Here is a 25,774-nt window from a genome sequence, read left to right as displayed (position 1 = left end):
TGACTTAAATGTAAATGTAAATGATGGGCATTGACTAGAGCAGTGAAGTCTCTGATGGGCATTGACTAGAGCAGTGAAGTCTCTGATGGGCATTGACTAGAGCAGTGAAGTCTCTGATGGGCATTGACTAGAGCAGTGAAGTCTCTGATGGGCATTGACTAGAGCAGTGAAGTCAGGTGTAGTTTCTGACGTCGCTATGTGCAGGATTGCTGAGAGGTGAGAGTCAGTAAGAGATGATCAGTACCGTGACTTGTTAAATTTCATCACTGAAAATGTCTGTTCACGTACTTAGGTTGACCCAAACAGTAGAAACATCTTCTGAGCACGACTCCTCAACTTTGAAAAGTTTTGTTCATCGAGAGATGCATAGAACCTCGTTAGTGACATTGTTTTGAATAGTTCCTCCAATCACTGCATCAGACTGAAGATCGATAAGCTCAAGTTGCAGGTCAGTGGGAGCGTTATCCACATTGAAGGTGAAAGGAGAGGAAACCAACAGCAGGTCATTTTCCAACACTTTGAATTCCTCAAAACAATGAGAAAACTCACCGTTCAAAGCAGCAGCGATGTATACTTCTCCCGTTGGTCATCTGATAGGGAACAGACTAGTAGGAAGGTGGATGTCTACTTCTCCTGCTGGTCATCTGATAGGGAACAGACTAGTAGGAAGGTGGATGTCTACTTCTCCTGCTGGTCATCTGATAGGGAACAGACTAGTAGGAAGGTGGATGTCTACTTCTCCCGCTGGTCATCTGATAGGGAACAGACTAGTAGGAAGGTGGATGTCTACTTCTCCTGCTGGTCATCTGATAAGGAACAGACTAGTAGGAAGGTGGATGTCTACTTCTCCTGCTGGTCATCTGATAGGGAACAGACTAGTAGGAAGGTGGATGTCTACTTCTCCTGCTGGTCATCTGATAGGGAACAGACTAGTAGTGTTGGAAGGTGGATGTCTACTTCTCCTGCTGGTCATCTGATAGGGAACAGACTAGTAGTGTTGGAAGGTAGATGTCTACTTCTCCTGCTGGTCATCTGATAGGGAACAGACTAGTAGTGTTGGAAGGTGGATGTCTACTTCTCCTGCTGGTCATCTGATAGGGAACAGACTAGTAGGAAGGTGGATGTCTACTTCTCCTGCTGGTCATCTGATAGGGAACAGACTAGTAGGAAGGTGGATGTCTACTTCTCCTGCTGGTCATCTGATAGGGAACAGACTAGTAGGAAGGTGGATGTCTACTTCTCCCGCTGGTCATCTGATAGGGAACAGACTAGTAGGAAGGTGGATGTCTACTTCTCCTGCTGGTCATCTGATAAGGAACAGACTAGTAGGAAGGTGGATGTCTACTTCTCCTGCTGGTCATCTGATAGGGAACAGACTAGTAGGAAGGTGGATGTCTACTTCTCCTGCTGGTCATCTGATAGGGAACAGACTAGTAGTGTTGGAAGGTAGATGTCTACTTCTCCTGCTGGTCATCTGATAGGGAACAGACTAGTAGTGTTGGAAGGTGGATGTCTACTTCTCCTGCTGGTCATCTGATAGGGAACAGACTAGTAGTGTTGGAAGGTGGATGTCTACTTCTCCTGCTGGTCATCTGATAGGGAACAGACTAGTAGTGTTGGAAGGTGGATGTCTACTTCTCCTGCTGGTCATCTGATAGGGAACAGACTAGTAGTGTTGGAAGGTAGATGTCTACTTCTCCTGCTGGTCATCTGATAGGGAACAGACTAGTAGTGTTGGAAGGTGGATGTCTACTTCTCCTGCTGGTCATCTGATAGGGAACAGACTAGTAGTGTTGGAAGGTGGATGTCTACTTCTCCTGCTGGTCATCTGATAGGGAACAGACTAGTAGGAAGGTGGATGTCTACTTCTCCCGCTGGTCATCTGATAGGGAACAGACTAGTAGGAAGGTGGATGTCTACTTCTCCTGCTGGTCATCTGATAGGGAACAGACTAGTAGGAAGGTAGATGTCTACTTCTCCCGCTGGTCATCTGATAGGGAACAGACTAGTAGGAAGGTGGATGTCTACTTCTCCTGCAGGTCATCTGATAGGGAACAGACTAGTAGTGTTGGAAGGTGGATGTCTACTTCTCCTGCTGGTCATCTGATAGGGAACAGACTAGTAGGAAGGTGGATGTCTACTTCTCCTGCTGGTCATCTGATAGGGAACAGACTAGTAGTGTTGGAAGGTGGATGTCTACTTCTCCTGCTGGTCATCTGATAGGGAACAGACTAGTAGTGTTGGAAGGTGGATGTCTACTTCTCCTGCTGGTCATCTGATAGGGAACAGACTAGTAGGAAGGTGGATGTCTACTTCTCCTGCTGGTCATCTGATAGGGAACAGACTAGTAGTGTTGGAAGGTAGATGTCTACTTCTCCTGCTGGTCATCTGATAGGGAACAGACTAGTAGGAAGGTGGATGTCTACTTCTCCTGCTGGTCATCTGATAGGGAACAGACTAGTAGGAAGGTGGATGTCTACTTCTCCTGCAGGTCATCTGATAGGGAACAGACTAGTAGTGTTGGAAGGTGGATGTCTACTTCTCCTGCTGGTCATCTGATAGGGAACAGACTAGTAGGAAGGTGGATGTCTACTTCTCCTGCTGGTCATCTGATAGGGAACAGACTAGTAGTGTTGGAAGGTGGATGTCTACTTCTCCTGCTGGTCATCTGATAGGGAACAGACTAGTAGGAAGGTGGATGTCTACTTCTCCTGCTGGTCATCTGATAGGGAACAGACTAGTAGGAAGGTGGATGTCTACTTCTCCTGCAGGTCATCTGATAGGGAACAGACTAGTAGTGTTGGAAGGTGGATGTCTACTTCTCCTGCTGGTCATCTGATAGGGAACGGACTAGTAGTGTTGGAAGGTGGATGTCTACTTCTCCTGCTGGTCATCTGATAGGGAACAGACTAGTAGGAAGGTGGATGTCTACTTCTCCTGCTGGTCATCTGATAGGGAACAGACTAGTAGGAAGGTAGATGTCTACTTCTCCTGCTGGTCATCTGATAGGGAACAGACTAGTAGGAAGGTGGATGTCTACTTCTCCTGCTGGTCATCTGATAGGGAACAGACTAGTAGGAAGGTAGATGTCTACTTCTCCTGCTGGTCATCTGATAGGGAACAGACTAGTAGTGTTGGAAGGTGGATGTCTACTTCTCCCGCTGGTCATCTGATAGGGAACAGACTAGTAGGAAGGTGGATGTCTACTTCTCCTGCTGGTCATCTGATAGGGAACAGACTAGTAGTGTTGGAAGGTGGATGTCTACTTCTCCTGCTGGTCATCTGATAGGGAACAGACTAGTAGGAAGGTGGATGTCTACTTCTCCTGCTGGTCATCTGATAGGGAACAGACTAGTAGTGTTGGAAGGTGGATGTCTACTTCTCCTGCTGGTCATCTGATAGGGAACAGACTAGTAGGAAGGTGGATGTCTACTTCTCCTGCTGGTCATCTGATAGGGAACAGACTAGTAGGAAGGTGGATGTCTACTTCTCCTGCTGGTCATCTGATAGGGAACAGACTAGTAGGAAGGTGGATGTCTACTTCTCCTGCTGGTCATCTGATAGGGAACAGACTAGTAGGAAGGTAGATGTCTACTTCTCCTGCTGGTCATCTGATAGGGAACAGACTAGTAGTGTTGGAAGGTGGGTGAGACTGTTGGCTTCTACTTGGCGGGTCAGGAGGAGTAACTTTCCCTTGAAGGCTTTGACAAGGCTGTACATCTGATGTGCAAAAAAGGCCCTTCCTTTATAGTTTGTAATTCAGTTCATTCATGAGGACCATGAAGTCCACGGAAGGAAAAAAATCAGCCAATCATTCTATCTTTCAGTTGAGGGAAAATCCACATTTTCCTTTCATTTGCAAAAATTCAACAATCTCAGGTCCCACACCCTTTTAATAAGCACCTTCCTCCAAACTCAGCCATCTCACGTTTGTCTGCATTCGCCCTCAACAAATGGCTTGCTATGTTTAGCAATTTTGTGGGACAGTATGTAGCTAGCTCTCACAATTCCGTTGTTTGCTGAATGCAGTTTTGTGAAAAGTCCCTTGCTGCTTTTCTGCAACTTGAGAAAGAAACTCTTTCGATGAACTTTGCCCTCTGCTCAGAAGACATTCATATATTTCTCTTCATGCTTTGTCTGGACGTGTCGGGACAAGTTGTAGTCGGGAAAAGTTGTAGTCTTTCAAGACAGCGATGCTCTCTTGAAAGAAAATAAATATTTCGATGTCCACTCTTGCTGGAACACCCTACATTCATTGTCTACTTCTTTGAAAAAACTATTTTTTTTCGCAATTTCTAGCTAGCTATCATTTGTAACTGTGTCATGTGTGTGTCAGCCTGTGAGTTGTTATTTATTACGTGCCTTCAAAATAAATGTCCCACGAGGTGGGAGTTAAATCATTACACAAAAGGCGAATATTCATTGGGCTTTTAATTTGAATAACACTTTTAAAAAATATTTTAAAAATGTACCATCGCAAATTCTTTATGTGATCCGAGCAGGATTCCGCAGGCAGCATTGAATCAGGTCGCTAGTATTTGCACAGGCCTCATCTAGAATGTCATTGTATGCTGTAGCGTTAACATTTCCCTTCACTGGAACTAAGGGGCCCGAACCATGAAAAACAGCCCCAGACCATTATTCCGCCTCCACCAAACTTTACAGTTAGCACCATGCATTCGAGCAGGTAGCATTCTCCTGGCATCCGCCAAACCCATATTCGTCCGTCAGGCTGCCAGATAACGAAGCGTGATTCATCACATTTCCACTGCTTCAGAGTCCAATGGTGCCGAGCTTTACACCACTCCAGCTGACGCTTGGCATCGCGCATGGTGATCTTAGGCTTGTGTGCGGCTGCTCGGCCATGGAAACCCATTTTGATGAAGCTCCCAACTAACAGTTATTGTGCTGACGTTGCTTCCAGAAGCAGTTTGAAACTCAGTAGTGAATGTTGCAACCGAGGACAGACGATTTTTACACACTATGCGCGCTTCAGCATTTCCTGTTCTGTGAGCTTGTGTGGCCTACCACTTCGCGGCTGAGCCGTTGTTGCTCCTAGATGTTTCCACTTCACAATAATAGCACTTACAGTTGACCAGGGCAGAACATTTTACTAACAGACTTGTTGGAAAGGTGGCATCCTATGATGGTGCTATGTTGAAAGTCCCTGAGCTTTTCAGTAAGGTCCTTCTACTGCCAATGTTTGTCTATGGAGATTGCATGGCTGTGTGCTCGATTTTATACACCTGTCAGCAAAAAGGGTGTGGCTTAAATAGCCGAAACCACTAATTTGCAGAGAAGAGACGTAAGGAAAGCTTTGACTATGTACAGCTGCACTTCCTAACCTCCTGCCAGATGTAGGACCATATTAGAGACACGTATTTCCCTCAGATTACACAGAACCACAAAGAATTAGAAAACAAATCCAATTTTGATAAACTCCCATATCTACTGGGTGAAATACCACAGTGTGGCATCACAGCAGACAAGACTTGTGACCTGTTGCCACCAGAAAAGGGCAACCAGTGAAGAACAAACACCATTGTAAATACAACACATATTTATGTTTATTTTCCCTTTTGTACTTTAACCATTTTCACATATGACATTTGAAATGTCTTTAAGCATTACACTCACAAAAGTATACTGTTAATTTTTATTATTTGTTATCTATTTCACTTGCTTTGGCAATGTAAACATGTTTTACATGCCAATAAAGCCCATTGAATACAGACAGACAGAGACAGACAGAGACAGAGTGAGACAGACAGAGACAGACAGACAGAGTGAGACAGACAGACAGACAGACAGACAGAGTGAGACAGACAGACAGACAGACAGACAGACAGACAGACAGACAGAGTGAGACAGACAGACAGACAGACAGACAGAGTGAGTGAGACAGACAGACAGACAGAGTGAGTGAGACAGACAGACAGACAGACAGAGTGAGACAGACAGACAGACAGACAGAGTGAGACAGACAGACAGAGTGAGTGAGTGAGTGAGTGAGTGAGTGAGTGAGTGAGTGAGTGAGTGAGTGAGTGAGTGAGTGAGTGAGTGAGTGAGTGAGTGAGTGAGTGAGTGAGTGAGTGAGTGAGTGAGTGAGTGAGACAGACTAATAAATAGTCAAACAAATACAGAGTGGAAACATGAACAGGAGTCTGGGAAGCAGCTGGGATCAATAACATAGACCCTAGAGGAGATGAGAGCACAGGAGAGGACAGGAGAAGAGAGATATGCTGCCTAGCTAGCAGACAAACAGCCCATGGGTCAGAACAGAATAGTAGAGGAACAGGAAAAAAGAATTATAAAAGGTGATAACATATTTCTTTAGTCTCTATGAGGACCATTGATCACAACACCAGAGAGAGAGAGGAAACAGGGGAGGGAGAGAGGGAGAGAGAGAGAGAGAGAGGAAACAGGGGAGGGAGAGAGAGAGAGAGAGAGAGAGAGGAAACAGGAAGAGAGAGAGAGAGAGAGAGAGGGGAAACAGGAGGAGGGAGAGAGAGAGAGAGCGAGAGAGGAAACAGGGGAGGGAGAGAGAGAGAGAGAGAGAGAGAGAGGAAACAGGAGGAGGGAGAGAGAGAGAGAGAGGAAACAGGAGGAGGGAGAGAGAGAGAGAGAGAGAGAAAACAGGAGGAGGGAGAGAGAGAGAGAGAGAGAGGAAACAGGAGGAGGGAGAGAGAGAGAGGAAACAGGAGGAGGGAGAGAGAGAGAGAGAGAGAGAGGAAACAGGAGGAGGGAGAGAGCGAGAGAGAGAGGAAACAGGAGGAGGGAGAGAGCGAGAGAGAGAGAGGAAACAGGAAGAGGGAGAGAGAGAGAGAGAGAGGAAACAGGAAGAGAGAGAGAGAGAGAGGGGAAACAGGAGGAGGGAGAGAGAGAGAGAGCGAGAGAGGAAACAGGAGGAGGGAGAGAGAGAGAGAGAGAGAGGAAACAGGAGGAGGGAGAGAGAGAGAGAGAGGAAACAGGAGGAGGGAGAGAGAGAGAGAGGAAACAGGAGGAGGGAGAGAGAGAGAGAGAGAGAGGAAACAGGAGGAGGGAGAGAGAGAGAGAGGAAACAGGAGGAGGGAGAGAGAGAGGAAACAGGAGGAGAGAGAGAGAGAGGACATAGGAGGGAGAGAGAGAGGAAACAGGAGGGAGAGAGAGAGGAAATAGGAGGGAGAGAGAGAGAGAGCGAGAGAGGAAACAGGAGGGAGAGCGAGAGAGCGAGAGAGAGAGGAAACAGGAGGAGGGAGAGGGAGAGAGAGAGAGGAAACAGGAGGAGGGAGAGGGAGAGATTGAGAGAGAGAGAGAGAGAGAGAGAGAGAGAGGGAGAGGGAGAGGGAGAGGGAGAGGGAGAGGGAGAGAGAGAGAGAAAACAGGAGGAGGGAGAGAGAGAGAGAGGAAACAGGGGTCTGTCCGTGTCTGTCCGTGTCTGTCTGTGTCTGTCCGTGTCTGTCCGTGTCTGTCCGTGTCTGTCCGTGTCTGTCCGTGTCTGTCCGTGTCTGTCCGTGTCTGTCCGTGTCTGTCCGTGTCTGTCCGTGTCTGTCCGTGTCTGTCCGTGTCTGTCTGTCTGTCCGACTGGGAATCCAACAGTCACACTCAAAGCAACAACCCAGATGGCTGCATTTTAATTCCGTCGTGATTTAAATGATAATTTTTTTACAAGAGAAACGAGAGACTAAGAGGAAGAACTGTAGAAACTGGCCCATCACAGATTCAAGCCGAAGCTTTTCAGACCGGGCTGGTAGAAAATGTGCCAAACAAGCCAGAGATCCATGTTAAATGTGATCTTTTCCATTGTTCAACATCAGATTTTGGACCTGGGTAAGTAGACATGGGGTTTAACAGCCTGGCTGGCCAGTGGACAAAATCCTTCAATTCAAGCCTTGGTCCACAAACATTTTACTTTGCCATTTTAGTCATTTAGCAGAGGCTCTTATCCAGAGCAACTTAGTGAGTCATTTAACAGAGGCTCTTATCCAGAGCAACTTAGTGAGTCATTTAACAGAGGCTCTTATCCAGAGCAACTTAGTGAGTCATTTAACAGAGGCTCTTATCCAGAGCAACTTAGTGAGTCATTTAGCAGAGGCTCTTATCCACAGTGACTTACAGTTAGTGAGTCATTTAGCAGAGGCTCTTATCCAGAGCAACTTAGTGAGTCATTTAACAGAGGCTCTTATCCAGAGCAACTTAGTGAGTCATTTAACAGAGGCTCTTATCCAGAGCAACTTAGTGAGTCATTTAACAGAGGCTCTTATCCAGAGCAACTTAGTGAGTCATTTAGCAGAGGCTCTTATCCACAGTGACTTACAGTTAGTGAGTCATTTAGCAGAGGCTCTTATCCAGAGCAACTTAGTGAGTCATTTAACAGAGGCTCTTATCCAGAGCAACTTAGTGAGTCATTTAACAGAGGCTCTTATCCAGAGCAACTTAGTGAGTCATTTAACAGAGGCTCTTATCCAGAGTAACTTACAGTTAGTGCAGTCATCTTAAGGTAGCTATATATCCCAGTCATAGTAAATACAACTTTGTGATGTCTCTTCCTGTGACTAGTAGACCACCCTCTGACACGCACGCTGCTGTGTTGATGTCCCCTCAGATGTGCTCTGACTGGCTAACAGGCCTCTGAAGCGATAGGCTGAGAACAACAAGCTCTCTTCTCTCCACCTCCCTCTCGTCCTCCACCTCTCCTCCCCCCTCCCTCTAGTCCTCCACCACCCCCTCATCTTATCCTACACCTCTCCCCCCTCCCTCTAGTCCTCCACCACCCCCCATCTCATCCTCCACCTCTCCTCCCCCCTCCCTCTAGTCCTCCACCACCCCCCCATCTCATCCTCCACCTCTCCCCCCCTCCCTCTCGTCCTCCACTCCTCCCCCCTCCCTCTAGTCCTCCACCACCCCCGCATCTCGTCCTCCACCTCTCCCCCCCTCCCTCTCGTCCTCCACCTCTCGTCCTCGGGGACTGGCTTGCAGGGGAAAGGTTGAGGGAGACATATCCTTGCTGTTTGATTGTGGTGCAGACATGCAGTAGTCTTGGTAAACCAGCAGGAGGCGGTGGTGATCATGACTCCTCCAGAGGAAGGAGTAGATTACGGGACATAATGCCTAGTAACATAACACGCTCCAGGAGGAGGTGGTGTCGTCAGAGAGACAGTAGGGCTGCAGGCTAGTGGAGCACAGCAGTGGGACTAACATGATAGAAACAGAGCAGATAATATGATGTTAATGGTTGGGTGGAGGAGGAGTTGGGAGGGAGGGAGGGAGGGAGGGAAAGGGAGAGAGAGAGAGGGAGGCAGGCAAAGAGAAAGGGCTGGGTGTTGAGCCAGGAGCAATCAGGGAGGGATGAGAGAGGGAGGGAGGGATGGAATATGGGTGAAGGGGGGAGGAAGGTCTTGAGAGAGACAGGAGGGAGAGTGGGAACAGACGGTCGTTGGCGTACCTTTATCGATGGAGGCTCCGGCCATGTGGTAGAAACTCAGAGCTGTGTCCACATCATTCACATTCTTCAGGAAGGTAAAGAAATTCTCCACCTCCTCAAATGTAATGCCCTACAGAGAGAGAGACAGACAGGAGAGAGAGAGAGAGGGAGACAGACAGGAGAGAGCCAGATGAGAGAGAGACAGGAGAGAGAGAGAGAGACAGACAGGAGAGAGCCAGAGGAGAGAGAGAAAGAGACAGACAGGAGAGAGTCAGAGGAGAGAGAGAGACAGACAGACAGGAGAGAGCCAGAGTAGAGAGAGAGAGGGAGACAGATGAAAAGAATAAAGCGAACCATGAATCTCAACTAGCTACTTCAACTCTAACATCCTCCTCGGCTCTGGCATGTTCCTCAACATTTGGAACCAAGGACTGATAACCCCAATCCAAAAAAGTGGAGACAAATTTGAGCCCAGAATTTACCGTGGAGTCTGCGTCAACAACAATCTATCAACAGCAGACTATTACACCCCCCCCCCCCGCCATCACAATGCAACTGATTTACTCAAATGCCTTAAGAAAAGAAATTCCACAAATAAATTTAACAAAGGCACACCTGTTAATTGAAATGCATTCCAGGTGACTACCTCATGAAGCTGGTTGAGAGAATGCCGAGTTGTCGTCAAGGCAAAGGGTGGCTACTTTGAAAAAAATATTTTTACTTTTTATTGGTTACGACATAATTCCATATGTGTTATTTCAGAGTTTTGATGTCTTCACTATTATTCGACAATTTGGAAAATAGTAAAAATAAAGAAAAACCCTGGAATGAGTAGGTGTGTCCAAACTTTTGACCTGTAGTCTACATCAATGAATTGGCGAGGGCACTAGAACAGTCTGCAGCACCCAGCCTCACCCTATTAGAATCTGAAGTCAAATGTCTACTGTTTGCTGATGATCAGCTGCTTCTGTCACCAACCAAGGAGGGCCTACAGCAGCACCTAGATCTTCTGCACATATTCTGTCAGACCTGGGCCCTGACAGTAAATCTCAGTAAGACCAAAATAATGGTGTTCCAAAAAAGGTCCAGTCGCCAGGACCACAAATACAAATTCCATCTAGACGTTACCCTAGAGCACACAAAACACTATACATACCTCGGCCTAAACATCAGCGCCACAGGAAACTTGCACAAAGCTGTGAACGATCTGAGAGACGAGGCAAGAAGGGCCTTCTATATACCATCCAAAGGAACATATAATTTGACATACCAATTAGGATTTGGCTAACAATACAGTTATAGAACTCATTGCCCTTTATGGTTGTGAGGTCTGGGGTCCGCTCACCAACAAAGAATTCCCCAAAACGGTACAAAACCCCAAAATATACTTTGTGTACAACTCCAAACAATGCAGGGCAGATTTAGGACTCATATCCACTAGTTATCTACATCCAGGAAGAAGATGGGCAGGGGTAGGAGTGAGGACTCATACCCACTAGTTATCTACATCCAGGAAGAAGATGGACAGGGGTAGGGGTGAGGACTCATACCCACTAGTTATCTACACCCAGGAAGAAGATGGGCAGGGGTAGGAGTGAGGACTCATACCCACTAGTTATCTACATCCAGGAAGAAGATGGACAGGGGTAGGGGTGAGGACTCATACCCACTAGTTATCTACATCCAGGAAGAAGATGGACAGGGGTAGGGGTGAGGACTCATACCCACTAGTTATCTACATCCAGGAAGAAGATGGACAGGGGTAGGGGTGAGGACTCATACCCACTAGTTATCTACATCCAGGAAGAAGATGGACAGGGGTAGGGGTGAGGACTCATATCCACTAGTTATCTACATCCAGGAAGAAGATGGACAGGGGTAGGAGTGAGGACTCATACCCACTAGTTATCTACACCCAGGAAGAAGATGGGCAGGGGTAGGAGTGAGGACTCATACCCACTAGTTATCTACATCCAGGAAGAAGATGGACAGGGGTAGGGGTGAGGACTCATACCCACTAGTTATCTACATCCAGGAAGAAGATGGACAGGGGTAGGAGTGAGGACTCATACCCACTAGTTATCTACATCCAGGAAGAAGATGGACAGGGGTAGGGGTGAGGACTCATACCCACTAGTTATCTACATCCAGGAAGAAGATGGACAGGGGTAGGGGTGAGGACTCATACCCACTAGTTATCTACATCCAGGAAGAAGATGGACAGGGGTAGGGGTGAGGACTCATACCCACTAGTTATCTACATCCAGGAAGAAGATGGACAGGGGTAGGGGTGAGGACTCATACCCACTAGTTATCTACATCCAGGAAGAAGATGGACAGGGGTAGGGGTGAGGACTCATACCCACTAGTTATCTACATCCAGGAAGAAGATGGACAGGGGTAGGAGTGAGGACTCATACCCACTAGTTATCTACATCCAGGAAGAAGATGGACAGGGGTAGGAGTGAGGACTCATACCCACTAGTTATCTACATCCAGGAAGAAGATGGACAGGGGTAGGAGTGAGGACTCATACCCACTAGTTATCTACATCCAGGAAGAAGATGGACAGGGGTAGGAGTGAGGACTCATACCCACTAGTTATCTACATCCAGGAAGAAGATGGACAGGGGTAGGAGTGAGGACTCATACTCACTAGTTATCTACATCCAGGAAGAAGATGGACAGGGGTAGGAGTGAGGACTCATACCCACTAGTTATCTACATCCAGGAAGAAGATGGACAGGGGTAGTAGTGAGGACTCATACTCACTAGTTATCTACATCCAGGAAGAAGATGGACAGGGGTAGGAGTGAGGACTCATACCCACTAGTTATCTACATCCAGGAAGAAGATGGACAGGGGTAGGGGTGAGGACTCATACCCACTAGTTATCTACATCCAGGAAGAAGATGGACAGGGGTAGGAGTGAGGACTCATACCCACTAGTTATCTACATCCAGGAAGAAGATGGACAGGGGTAGTAGTGAGGACTCATACTCACTAGTTATCTACATCCAGGAAGAAGATGGACAGGGGTAGGAGTGAGGACTCATACCCACTAGTTATCTACATCCAGGAAGAAGATAGACAGGGGTAGGGGTGAGGACTCATACCCACTAGTTATCTACATCCAGGAAGAAGATGGACAGGGGTAGGGGTGAGGACTCATATCCACTAGTTATCTACATCCAGGAAGAAGATGGACAGGGGTAGGGGTGAGGACTCATACCCACTAGTTATCTACATCCAGGAAGAAGATGGACAGGGGTAGGGGTGAGGACTCATACCCACTAGTTATCTACATCCAGGAAGAAGATGGACAGGGGTAGGAGTGAGGACTCACTCACTAGTTATCTACATCCAGGAAAAACCTGTTCAATTCAACAGCTTCCTAAAAGGAAGCGATGCCCACACATTCCACCACAAAGCCCTCACCTACAGAGAGACAAACCTAGAGAAGAGTCCCCTCAGCGCCCTCACCTACAGAGAGATGAAACTAGAGAAGAGTCCCCTCAGCGCCCTCACCTACAGAGAGATGAAACTAGAGAAGAGTCCCCTCAGCGCCCTCACCTACAGAGAGATGAAACTAGAGAAGAGTCCCCTCAGCGCCCTCACCTACAGAGAGATGAAACTAGAGAAGTCCCCTCAGCGCCCTCACCTACAGAGAGATGAAACTAGAGAAGAGTCCCCTCAGCGCCCTCACCTACAGAGAGACAAAACTAGAGAAGAGTCCCCTCAGCGCCCTCACCTACAGAGAGATGAAACTAGAGAAGAGTCCCCTCTGCGCCCTCACCTACAGAGAGATGAAACTAGAGAAGAGTCCCCTCTGCGCCCTCACCTACAGAGAGATGAAACTAGAGAAGAGTCCCCTCTGCGCCCTCACCTACAGAGAGATGAAACTAGAGAAGAGTCCACTCAGCCAGCTGGTTCTGGGGCTCTGTTCACAAACACAAACAGAGCCCCAGGACAGAAACACAATTAGACCAAATTATGAGAAAACAAAAAGATAATTATTTGACACACTGGAAAGAATCAACAAAAAAAACAGAGCAAACTAGAATGCTATTTGTTTTCCCTAAACAGACAATACACCGTGGCAGAATACCTGACCACTGTGACTAACCCAAACTTAATGAAATCCTCGACTATGTACAGACTCAGTGAGCATAGCCTTGCTATTGAGAAAGGCCGCCGAAGGCAGACCTGGCTCTCACGGAGCACAGAAAGAATTTGAAAACTAATCAAACATTGATAAACTCCCATATCTGTCAGGTGAAATACCGCAGTGTGACATCACAGCAGCAAGATTTGTGGCCCGTTGCCATGACAAAAGGGCAACCAGATGAGAACAAACAACATTGTAAATTCAACCTATATTTATGTGTTTAATTATATTCCCCTACTGAACGGTACGCACCGAGCAGGTACCTGTACCACCACCGAATGAAACGGTGAGACAGAACAGAGAGGAAGCAACAGTGAAAAGATTCACATGGGGCAGCAGGTGTCGGAGAATATGGTGATGATGTGGAACCCTGCTGCTGCTACTGCTACTGCTGCTACTACTACTGCGACTACTACGACTACTACGACTACTACGACTACTACGACTACGTACTACAACCAAACAAAGATATAGATCAAATTATGCTCTTCTGTATTACACGTTCTAGAACATTTCCTACGGGGAAAATAAATCTCAATGTTTTATACTCTATCGGTCGGTGTGGATGTTTTAGGATCGGACGGCACGGCTGTACCCACCGCTGGCCTGTTGCTGTGTTCTACAGGAAGCTTGATTTGGCTGCAAGTGTATCAACTGCTTGAAGAGACTTCATCAGGACAGACTTCATCACGAGTCTGGCACACGAGCTACGTGAGAGACGTCACGAGTCTGGCACACGAGCTACGTGAGAGACGTCACGAGTCTGGCACACGAGCTACGTGAGAGACGTCACGAGTCTGGCACACGAGCTACGTGAGAGACGTCACGGGTCTGGCACACGAGCTACGTGAGAGACGTCACGGGTCTGGCACACGAGCTACGTGAGAAACGTCACGGGTCTGGCACACGAGCTACGTGAGAAACGTCACGGGTCTGGCACACGAGCTACGTGAGAAACGTCACGGGTCTGGCACACGAGCTACGTGAGAAACGTCACGGGTCTGGCACACGAGCTACGTGAGAAACGTCACGGGTCTGGCACACGAGCTACGTGAGAAACGTCACGGGTCTGGCACACGAGCTACGTGAGAAACGTCACGGGTCTGGCACACGAGCTACGTGAGAAACGTCACGGGTCTGGCACAGAGCTACGTGAGAAACGTCACGGGTCTGGCACACGAGCTACGTGAGAAACGTCACGGGTCTGGCACACGAGCTACGTGACAAACGTCACGGGTCTGGCACACGAGCTACGTGAGAGACGTCACGAGTCTGGCACACGAGCTACGTGAGAGACGTCACGAGTCTGGCACACGAGCTACGTGAGAGACGTCACGAGTCTGGCATACGAGCTACGTGAGAAACATGAGTCTGGCACACGAGCTACGTGAGAAACATGAGTCTGGCATACGAGCTACGTGAGAAACATGAGTCTGGCACACGAGCTACGTGAGAAACATGAGTCTGGCATACGAGCTACGTGAGAGACATTTGAGAACTAAGGCAACAGCAAAGATTCCACGCGAGCCTTTGGCGTCGCCAGGTGGGCAGATGCACAAAGACCAGAACCCAAGACACCTGCAAGCTACGTGTTGGTGGGAAATGTGTGTCAAGCAAGTGATAGTGGCGAAGGTTTGTGTCGACTGTTTGGACAAGGGATAACCGCTAAATTAAATCCAACTGATGCCATTGAGTGAAGACGCAGCACGAGCTGACAATAACTGACTATTGGTAACTGCCGTCATATCGACCATATTCTATATAATACCATTACTGATTTAATGCTGGTTTTCACTATCAAACACACTCAACGCTTACGGTGATGTTTAAGGCTCCAGAGGTTACGGTGATGTTTAAGGCTCCAGAGGTTTACGGTGTTTATGGCTCCAGAGGTTTACGGTGATGTTTATGGCTCCAGATGTTAGAGTGATGATTATGGCTCCAGAGGTTACGGTGATGATTATGGCTCCAGAGGTTACGGTGATGTTTATGGCTCCAGAGGTTTACGGTGATGTTTAAGGCTCCAGAGGTTTACGGTGATGTTTATGGCTCCAGAGGTTACGGTGATGTTTATGGCTCCAGAGGTTACGGTGATGTTTATGGCTCCAGAGGTTACGGTGATGTTTATGGCTCCAGAGGTTTACGGTGATGTTTATGGCTCCAGAGGTTTACGGTGATGTTTAAGGCTCCAGAGGTTACGGTGATGTTTATGGCTCCAGAGGTTATGGTGATGTTTATGGCTCCAGAGGTTTACGGTGATGTTTAAGGCTCCAGAGGTTACGGTGATGTTTAAGGCTCCAGAGGGTTACGGTGTTTATGGCTCCAGAGGTTTACGGTGATGTTTATGGCTCCAGATGTTAGAGTGATGATTATGGCTCCAGAGGTTACGGTGATGATTATGGCTCCAGAGGTTACGGTGATGATTATGGCTCCAGAGGTTACGGTGATGATTATGGCTCCAGAGGTTTACGGTGATGTTTAAGGCTCCAGAGGTTTACGGTGATGTTTAAGGCTCCAGAGGTTTACGGTGATGTTTAAGGCTCCAGAGGTTTACGGTGATGTTTAAGGCTCCAGAGGTTTACGGTGATGTTTAAGGCTCCAGAGGTTTACGGTGATGTTGTTTTTTGTGGGGTTTTGTTCTTACATATTGCCTACAGTAACAAACTAATGAAAATGCTATTTTGAAATGAAAAATATAATCTTATTGTAATGTTACTTAACACCTTCAAATGATTATTTTAGCAATAGCATATATGAGATGTATTCATCCCACTGTTAGAATGTTGCCATCAGAATGATGGTCCATACAGGCCTAGAGGTTCCAGTGTTAACAGGAATTCTGCTTCAAACTAGTTTATTGCTGTGAAACTCAGTTAAACATTATCATGACAAGAGACTGATTACACACACACACCACACACACCTCTGATTACGCTCCTGTAGTTAGGAGAGTTCTATTCAACGGTGTGCCACAGAGAGGAGATAGCATGACAAGGGAAGCAAGCTTTACACCCCCGCACACACACACACTGCTGAATTAGCTGACAGCAGACAGAGGAGCAGCTGGCTGTATGAACTGAATAGTTCTCCTAGAGAGATGAAGAGAGAGGAGAGAGGAAGAGGGAGAAGGAGAGAGGAGCAGCTGGCTGTATGAACTGAATAGTTCTCCTAGAGAGATGAAGAGAGAGGAAGAGGGAGAAGGAGAGAAGGAGAAATAAAATATAATCTTACTGTAATGTTACTTAACACCTTCAAATGATTATTTTAGCAATAGCATATATGAGATGAATTCATCCCACTGTTAGAATGTTGCCATCAGGTGCTTCTGTCACCAACCAAGGAGGGCCTACAGCAGCACCTAGATCTTCTGCACAGATTCTGTCAGACCTGGGCCCTGACAGTAAATCTCAGTAAGACCAAAATAATGGTGTTCCAAAAAAGGTCCAGTCGCCAGGACCACAAATTCCATCTAGACACCGTTGCCCTAGAGCACACAAAAAACTATACATACCTCGGCCTAAACATCAGCACCACAGGTAGCTTCCACAGAGCTGTGAACGATCTGAGAGACAAGGCAAGAAGGGCATTCTATGCCATCAAAAGGAACATAAATTTCAACATACCAATTAGGATCTGGCTAAAAATACTTGAATCAGTCATAGAGCCCATTGCCCTTTATGGTTGTGAGGTCTGGGGTCCGCTCACCAACCAAGATTTCACAAAATGGGGCAAACACCAAATTGAGACTCTGCATGCAGAATTCTGCAAAAATATCCTCCGTGTACAACGTAGAACACCAAATAATGCACTCAGAGCAGAATTAGTCCGATACCCGCTAATTATCAAAATCCAGAAAAGAGCCGTTAAATTCTACAACCACCTAAAAGGAAGTGATTCCCAAACCTTCCATAACAAAGCCATCACCTACAGAGAGATGAACCTGGAGAAGAGTCCCCTAAGCAAGCTGGTCCTAGGGCTCTGTTCACAAACACAAACACACCCCACAGAGCCCCAGGACAGCAGCACAATTAGACCCAACCAAATCATGAGAAAACAAAAAGATAATTACTTGACACATTGGAAAGAATTAACAAGAAAACAGAGCAAACTAGAATGCTATTTGGCCCTAAACAGAGAGTACACAGTGGCAGAATACCTGACCACTGTGACTGACCCAAACTTAAGGAAAGCTTTGACTATGTACAGACTCAGTGAGCATAGCCCTGCTATTGAGAAAGGCCGCCGTAGGCAGACATGGCTCTCAAGAGAAGACAGGCTATGTGCACACTGCCCACAAAATGAGGTGGAAACTGAGCTGCACTTCCTAACCTCCTGCCCAATGTATGACCATATTAGAGACACATATTTCCCTCAGATCACACAGATCCACAAAGAATTAGAAAACAAACCCAATTTTGATAAACTCCCATATCTATTGGGTAAAATTCCACAGTGTGCCATCACAGCAGCAAGATGTGGGACCTGTTGCCACAAGAAAAGGGAAACCAGTGAAGAACAAACACCATTGTAAATACAACCCATATTTATGCTTACTTATTTTAACTTGTGTGCTTTAACCATTTGTACATTGTTACAACACTGTATATATTTAATATGACACTCGTAATGTCTTTATTGTTTTGAAACTTCTGTATGTGTAATGTTTACTGTTAATTCGTTTTGTTTGTTTCACTTTTGTGTATTGTCTACCTCACTTGCTTTGGCAATGTTAACACATGTTTCCCATGCCAATAAAGCCCCTTGAATTGAATTGAATCGAATTGAGAGGAGCAGCTGGCTGTATGAACTGAATAGTTCTCCTAGAGAGAGAAAGTGAGAGCAAAGGGATAGAGAGAGTTACATGTTCGAGCAGGTTCATCCCCAACAGATTCTCCTGTGTAGCTGAACAGATTCATCCCCAACAGATTCTCCTGTGTAGCTGAACAGATTCATCCCCAACAGATTCTCCTCCTGTGTAGCTGAACAGATTCATCCCCAACAGATTCTCCTCCTGTGTAGCTGAACAGATTCATCCCCAACAGATTCTCCTGTGTAGCTGAACAGATTCATCCCCAACAGATTCTCCTGTGTAGCTGAACAGAGTTTAACCGTTGAGAACCTCTGCCTGAGTGGGGTTGAGACAGAGAGACAGGTGTGGGGTAGAGACAGGTGTGGGGTAGAGACAGAGAGACAGGTGTGGGGTAGAGGCAGAGAGACAGGTGTGGGGTAGAGACAGAGAGACATGTGTGGGGTAGAGACAGGTGTGGGGTTGAGACAGAGAGACAGGTGTGGGGTAGAGACAGAGAGACAGGTGTGGGGTAGAGACAGAGAGACAGGTGTGGGGTAGAGACAGAGAGACAGGTGTGGGGTTGAGACAGAGAGACAGGTGTGGGGTAGAGACAGAGAGACAGGTGTGGGGTAGAGACAGAGAGACAGGTGTGGGGTAGAGACAGAGAGACATGTGTGGGGTAGAGACATGTGTGGGGTTGAGACAGAGAGACAGGTGTGGGGTAGAGACAGAGATACAGGTGTGGGGTAGAGACAGGTGTGGGGTTGAGACAGAGAGACAGGTGTGGGGTAGAGACAGAGAGACAGGTGTGGGATAGAGACAGGTGTGGGATAGAGACAGGTGTGGGATAAAACACCAGATAATCCATTAGTCCGATACCCGCTACATATCAACGTCTAGAAAAGAGACGTTCAATTCTACAACCACCTAAAAGGAAGCGATTCGCAAACCTTCCAGAACAAAGTCATCACCTACAGAGAGATGAACCTGGAGAAGAGTTCCCTAAGCAAGCTGGTCCTAGGGCTCTGTTCACAAACACAAACAGACCCCACAGAGCCCCAGAACAGCAACACAATTAGACTCAACCAAATCATGAGAAAACAAAAAGATAATTACTTGACACATTGGAAAGAATTAACAAAAAAAACTGAGCCAACTAGAATGCTATTTGGCCCTAAACAGAGACAACGGGAGCAGCAGGTAGACTAGTGGTTAGAGCGTTGGACTAGTAACCGGAAAGTTGCTAGATCGAATCCCCGAGCTGACAAGGTAAAAATCTGTCGTTCTGCCACTGAACAAGGCAGTTAACCCACTGTTCCCCGGTAGGCCATCATTGTAAATAAGAATTTGTTCTTAACTGACTTGCCTAGTTAAATAAATAAATAAAATACACAATGGCAGAATGCCTGACCACTGTCACGGACACAAACTTAAGGAAAGCTTTGACTATGTACAGACTCAGTGAGTATAGCCTTGCTATTGAGAAAGGACGCCGTAGGCAGACATGGCTCTCAAGAGAAGACAGGCTATGTGCTCACTGCCCACAAAATGAGGTGGAAACTGAGCTGCACTTCCTAACCTCCTGCCAAATGTAGGACCATATTAGAGACACAGATTTCCCTCAGATTACACAGATCCACAAAGAATTTAAAAAACAAACCCAACTCTGATAAACTCCCAAATCTACTGGGTGAAATACCACAGTGTGACATCACAGCAGCAAGATGTGTGACCTGTTGCCACAAGAAAAGGGCAACTAGTGAAGAACAAACACCATTGTAAATACAACCCATATTTATGTTAATTTATTTTCCCTTTTGTACTTAATTAACCATTTGTACATTGTTAGAACACTGTATATAGACATAATATGACATTTGAAATGTCTTTATTCTTTTGGAACGTATGTGTGTAATGTTTACTGTTCATTTTTATTGTTTATTTCACTTTAGTTTTTTAAATCTATTGCACATATGTTTGGGCAACGACACAGAGCGAGAGACACAGAGCGAGAGACACACAGATGACAGAGAGAGTGAGAGAGAGAGTGAGAGGACTGTGCTACCCCTTCACTGTGATGTATTACCCGTCAGTCTGTCTCAGTACCTGAGCATCTTTGAACATCTTCTTGAGTCCCTTCTGCATCTGTTTGAGTTTACGTGACTGGACTCCGCTGTAGGACAGCAGCATGCCTCCAAACTGTCTCTCTGTTATGCACCCATCCACTGGGTCGTTACGCATAAACTGGAGAGGAGGGAGAGAGAGAGGGGGAGACAGAGAGGGGGAGAGACAGAGAGAGAGAGACAGAGAGAGAGAGAGAGAGAGAGGGGGAGACAGAGAGGGGGAGAGACAGAGAGAGAGAGAGAGAGAGAGAGAGAGAGAGAGAGAGAGAGAGAGAGAGAGAGAGAGAGAGAGAGAGAGAGAGAGAGAGAGAGAGAGAGAGGGGGGGAGACAGAGAGAGAGAGGGGGAGAAAGAGAGACGAGTTACTATTATTTTCCATTATAAGTAGTGATGCTTGATGCAATCATTGCATGCTAGGAATATGGGACCAAATACTACACTTTTGAATACTTTAACACACATCCACTAATTTACCAAAAGTATGTGGACACCTGCTTGTCCAACATCTCCTTCTATAACCATGGGCATTAATATGGAGTTGGTCCCCCCCTTTGATGCTATAACAGCCTCCACTCTTCTGGGAAGGCTTTCCACTAGATGTTGGGACATTGTTGTGGGGACTTTCATTCAGCCACAAGAGCATTGGTGAGGTCGGGCAGTGATGTTGGGCGATTAGACGTGGCTCGCAGTCAGCGTTCCAATTCAACCCAAAAGGTCAAGTTCTTCCACAACGATCTCGACAAACCATTTCTGTATGGACCTCTCTTTATGCACAGGGTCACTGTCATGCTGAAACAGGAAAGGGCCTTCCCCAAACTGTTTCCACAAAGTTGGAAGCACAGAATCATCTAGAATGTCAGTATATGCTGTAGTGTTAAGATTTCCCTTCACTGGAACTAAGGGGCCTGAACCATGAAAAACAGCCCCAGACCATTATTCCTCCTCCACCAACCTTTACAGTTGGCACTATCCGCCAAACCCAGGTTTGTTCGTCTGACTGCCAGATGATGAAACATGATTCATTACTCCAGAGAACGTGTTTCCACTGCTTCAGAGTCCAATGGCGGTGAGCTTTACACCACTTCTGCCGACACTTGGCATCGCTCATGGTGATCTTAGGCTTGTGTGCTGCTGCTCGGCCATGAAAACACATTTCATGAAGCTCCCGACTAAAAGTTATCGTGCTGACGTTGCTTCCAGGGGGAGTTTAGAACTCAGTAGTGAGTGTTGCAACCGAGGACAGACTCGCTTCAGCATTTCAGTGGTCCTGTTCTGTGAGCTTGTGTGGCCTACCACCTCACGGCTAAACCGTTGTTGCTCCTAGATGCTTCCACTTCACAATAACAGCACTTACAGTTGACCGGGGCAGCTCTAGCAGGGCCCAACTGACTTGTTGGAAAGGTGGCATCCTGTGAAAGTCACTGTGCTCTTCAGTACGGGCCATTCTACTGCCAATGTTTATCTATGGAGATTGCATGGCGGTGTGCTCAATTGTATACACTTGTCGGCAATGGGTGTTGCTGAAATAGCCGAATCCACATATTTGAAGGGGTGTCCACATACTTTTGTATATATAGTGTATAGGTGAATTTGACACAACTTTAGGTTCCAAAAGCCTGGCACCATCCCTACAGTGAAGCATGATTCTGCCACCACCATGCTTCCCTGTAGGGGTGCTGCCACCACCATGCTTCCCTGTAGGGGTGCTGCCACCACCATGCTTCCCTGTAGGGGTGCTGCCACCACCATGCTTCCCTGTAGGGGTGCTGCCACCACCATGCTTCCCTGTAGGGGTGCTGCCACCACCATGCTTCCCTGTAGGGGTGCTGCCACCACCATGCTTCCCTGTAGGGGTGCTGCCACCACCATGCTTCACTGTAGGGGTGCTGCCACCACCATGCTTCACTGTAGGGGTGCTGCCACCACCATGCTTCACTGTAGGGGTGCTGCCACCACCATGCTTCACTGTAGGGGTGCTGCCACCACCATGCTTCACTGTAGGGGTGCTGCCACCACCATGCTTCACTGTAGGGGTGCTGCCACCACCATGCTTCACTGTAGGGGTGCTGCTACCACCATGCTTCACTGTAGGGGTGCTGCTACCACCATGCTTCACTGTAGGGGTGCTGCTACCACCATGCTTCACTGTAGTGGTGCTGCCACCACCATGCTTCACTGTAGGGGTGCTGCTACCACCATGCTTCACTGTAGGGGTGCTGCCACCACCATGCTTCACTGTAGGGGTGCTGCTACCACCATGCTTCACTGTAGGGGTGCTGCCACCACCATGCTTCACTGTAGGGGTGCTGCCACCACCATGCTTCACTGTAGGGATGGCAGGTTTCCACCAGACGTGACCCTTGGCATTCAGGCCAAAGAACTAAATCTTGTTTCTCATGGTCTGAGAGTCCTTTAGGTGCCTTTCGGCAAACTCCAAGTGGGCTGTTATGTGCCTTTTACTGAGGAGTGGCTTCCGTCTGGTCACTCTACCATAACGGCCTGATTGGTGGAGTGCTGCAGAGATGGTTGTCCTTCTGGAAGGTTCTCCCATCTCCACTGAGGAACTCTGGAGTTCTGTCAGAGTGACCATCGGGTTCTTGGTCACCTCCCTGACCAAGGCCCTTCTCCCCTGATTGGTCAGTTTGGCCGGGTGGCCAGCTCTAGGAAGAGTCTTGGTGGTTCCAAACTTCTTCCATTTAAGAATGACAGAGGCCACTGTGTTTTTAGGGATCTTCTATGTTTCAAAAATGTTTTGGTGCATCGACACAATCCTGTCTCGAAGCTCTACAGACAATTCCTTCGACCTCATGGCTTGGTTTTTTCTCTGACATGCACTGTCAACTGTGGGACCTTATATAAACAGGTGTGTGCCTTTCCAAATCATGTCCTATCAATTGAATTTACCACAGGTGGACTCCAATCAAGTTGTAGAAACATCTCAAAGGATGATCAATGGAAACACGATGCACCTGAACTCAATTTAGAGTCTCATAGCAAAGGGTCTGAACACTTATGTAAAAAAGGTATTTTTGTTTTTAATACATTCGCAAAAATGTCTAAAAACCTGTTTTCGCTTTGTCATTATGGGGTATTGTGATGTCATTGTGGGGTATTGCGATGTCATTGTGGGGTATTGCGATGTCATTGTGGGGTATTGCGATGTCATTGTGGGGTATTGCGATGTCATTGTGGGGTATTGCGATGTCATACATTCTAGTCAGAATGTAGAAGATGGTGATGAGGAACCTATTGACATCAGCAGAGAGGGAAAAGTGGCTCTAAGTGCTGATCCGGGGTCAGTCCTGGTTCAGTCTGTGGAGCATTATGAAAAGGTCAGGATCTGACTGAGTAACAGTCATTAAAGTCCATTTATTTCTGCATTAATAAGCACTAAGCAGCGGTCCTTTATGTTACACACACACACACAGTGCCTTCAGGAAGTATTCACACCCCTTGACTTTTCCCACATTCAGTGACTGTTCCATTGGTTCCACTGCACCAGGCACAAACACCTTCTTATTGGCCTTTTGTCCATTCTGCTTTTTTAACACAATAATATGACTCACACACAGGGGAGTACGACAACAACAAAGCTCCCGAATACCGCAGCGGTCTAAGGCACTGCATCTCAGTGCTTGAGGCGTCACTACAGACCCTGGTTCGATTCCAGGCTTCATCACAACCGGGAGTCCAATAGGGCGGTGCACAATTGGCCCAGCGTGGTGTGGGTTTGGCCGGTGTAGGCCATTGTAAATAAGAATTTGTTCTATACTGACTTGCCTAGTTAAACAAGGTTTCTGTTAAACAAGGTTTCTGCACCTGATCTCTGTACCCCACACATCTGTAAGGTCCCTCAGTCAAGCATTGAATTTCAAACACATATTCAACCAAAGACCAAGGAGGTTTTCCAATGACTCGCAAAATAAGGGCACCTATTGGTAGCAATGCACCAATAGATGGCCAAAAACACATTTTCAAGCATGGTTGTGTCTGCATCATGTTATGGGTATACTTGTCATTGGCAAGGACTAATGACAAGCACATGATTGAAATACATGGAGTAGAGCTAAGCAACAACATGGCTCCCGAATGGCGCCTTGGAATAGAACAGAGAAAATACATTCTCGTACTACTGTGTTCAAGTTTCACTGCACCTGCTGCTACGCAGTATATTCAGGAGAAAACGAGAGAGAGAGAAAACGAGAGAGAGAGAGAGAGAGAGAGAGAAAACGAGAGAGAGAGAGAGAGAGAGAGAGAGAGAGAGAGAGAGAGAGAGAGAGAGAGAGAGAGAGAGAGAGAGAGAACGAGAGAGAGAGAGAGAGAGAGAGAACGAGAGAGAGAGAACGAGAGAGAGAGAACGAGAGAGAGAGAACGAGAACGAGAGAAATTAGAGTGTGTCATTTCCCCAAATTTGAAACCAAGGTTTCAAAGACCTCTCTGATGAGGATAGGCTACCCGTCCTGTTGGGGGAGGATGCAGAGAGCTGTGGGTTGGCAGCGCACTACATTGCTGCCTGCCATAAGATGAGGGAAAGTGTCTGACAGACCAATCAACCTGCACATGTCCTCTACTGTATGTTTATTGTTATTGTTGAATGTATGGTTATTTTGACCCTTGGTTATTGTTGTTACTGTTGTCCCAGCAATATTTTCATATTGTAAATATCCAATGTAGGCTTTGTGTACATTGTTACGTCATGCCAATAAAGCAAACTAAATTGGAAGAAGGAAAGAAAGAACAAGAGAGAAAAGGAACGAGAGAGAAAAGGAACAAGAGAGAAAAGGAACAAGAGAGAAAAGGAACAAGAGAGAGAGGGTTTCTAAAGTGGATGAATGAACCTAGGAAGGGCTTCTGGCTCAGCGATTACCACCTCTCAGAAAGAGAACGAGAGAGAGAGAGAGGGCTTCTGGCTCAGCGATTACCACCTCTCAGAAAGAGAACGAGAGAGAGAGAGAGGGCTTCTGGCTCAGCGATTACCACCTCTCAGAAAGAGAACGAGAGAGAGAGAGAGGGCTTCTGGCTCAGCGATTACCACCTCTCAGAAAGAGAACGAGAGAGAGAGAGAGGGCTTCTGGCTCAGCGATTACCACCTCTCAGAAAGAGAACGAGAGAGAGAGAGAGAGGGCTTCTGGCTCAGCGATTACCACCTCAGAAAGAGAACGAGAGAGAGAGAGAGAGGGCTTCTGGCTCAGCGATTACCACCTCTCAGAAAGAGAACGAGAGAGAGAGAGAGAGAGAGAGGGCTTCTGGCTCAGCGATTACTACCTCTCAGAAAGAGAACGAGAGAACGAG

General features: G+C 47.0%; 1 protein-coding gene across 1 annotated transcript in view; it reads right to left on the bottom strand.

Moving 5' to 3' along the window:
- Positions 1-20,618, bottom strand: part of LOC129849465 (calcium uptake protein 1, mitochondrial) — a 28,875-nt gene extending 8,257 nt beyond the window's left edge. The window contains exons 1-2 of the mRNA XM_055916290.1: positions 20,467-20,618; positions 9,425-9,533 (exon numbers count right to left, since the gene is read on the bottom strand). Of these exons, the coding sequence (XP_055772265.1) occupies positions 9,425-9,533; positions 20,467-20,601 (244 nt within the window). The 5' untranslated portion in view covers positions 20,602-20,618. The remainder of the gene's footprint in view (positions 1-9,424; positions 9,534-20,466) is intronic.
- Between the last annotated feature and the right edge of the window lie 5,156 nt (positions 20,619-25,774).

Source organism: Salvelinus fontinalis, unplaced genomic scaffold, assembly GCF_029448725.1.
Source record: "Salvelinus fontinalis isolate EN_2023a unplaced genomic scaffold, ASM2944872v1 scaffold_1470, whole genome shotgun sequence".
NCBI lineage: Eukaryota > Metazoa > Chordata > Actinopteri > Salmoniformes > Salmonidae > Salvelinus > Salvelinus fontinalis.
This window is presented reverse-complemented; position numbering and strand designations above follow the sequence as displayed.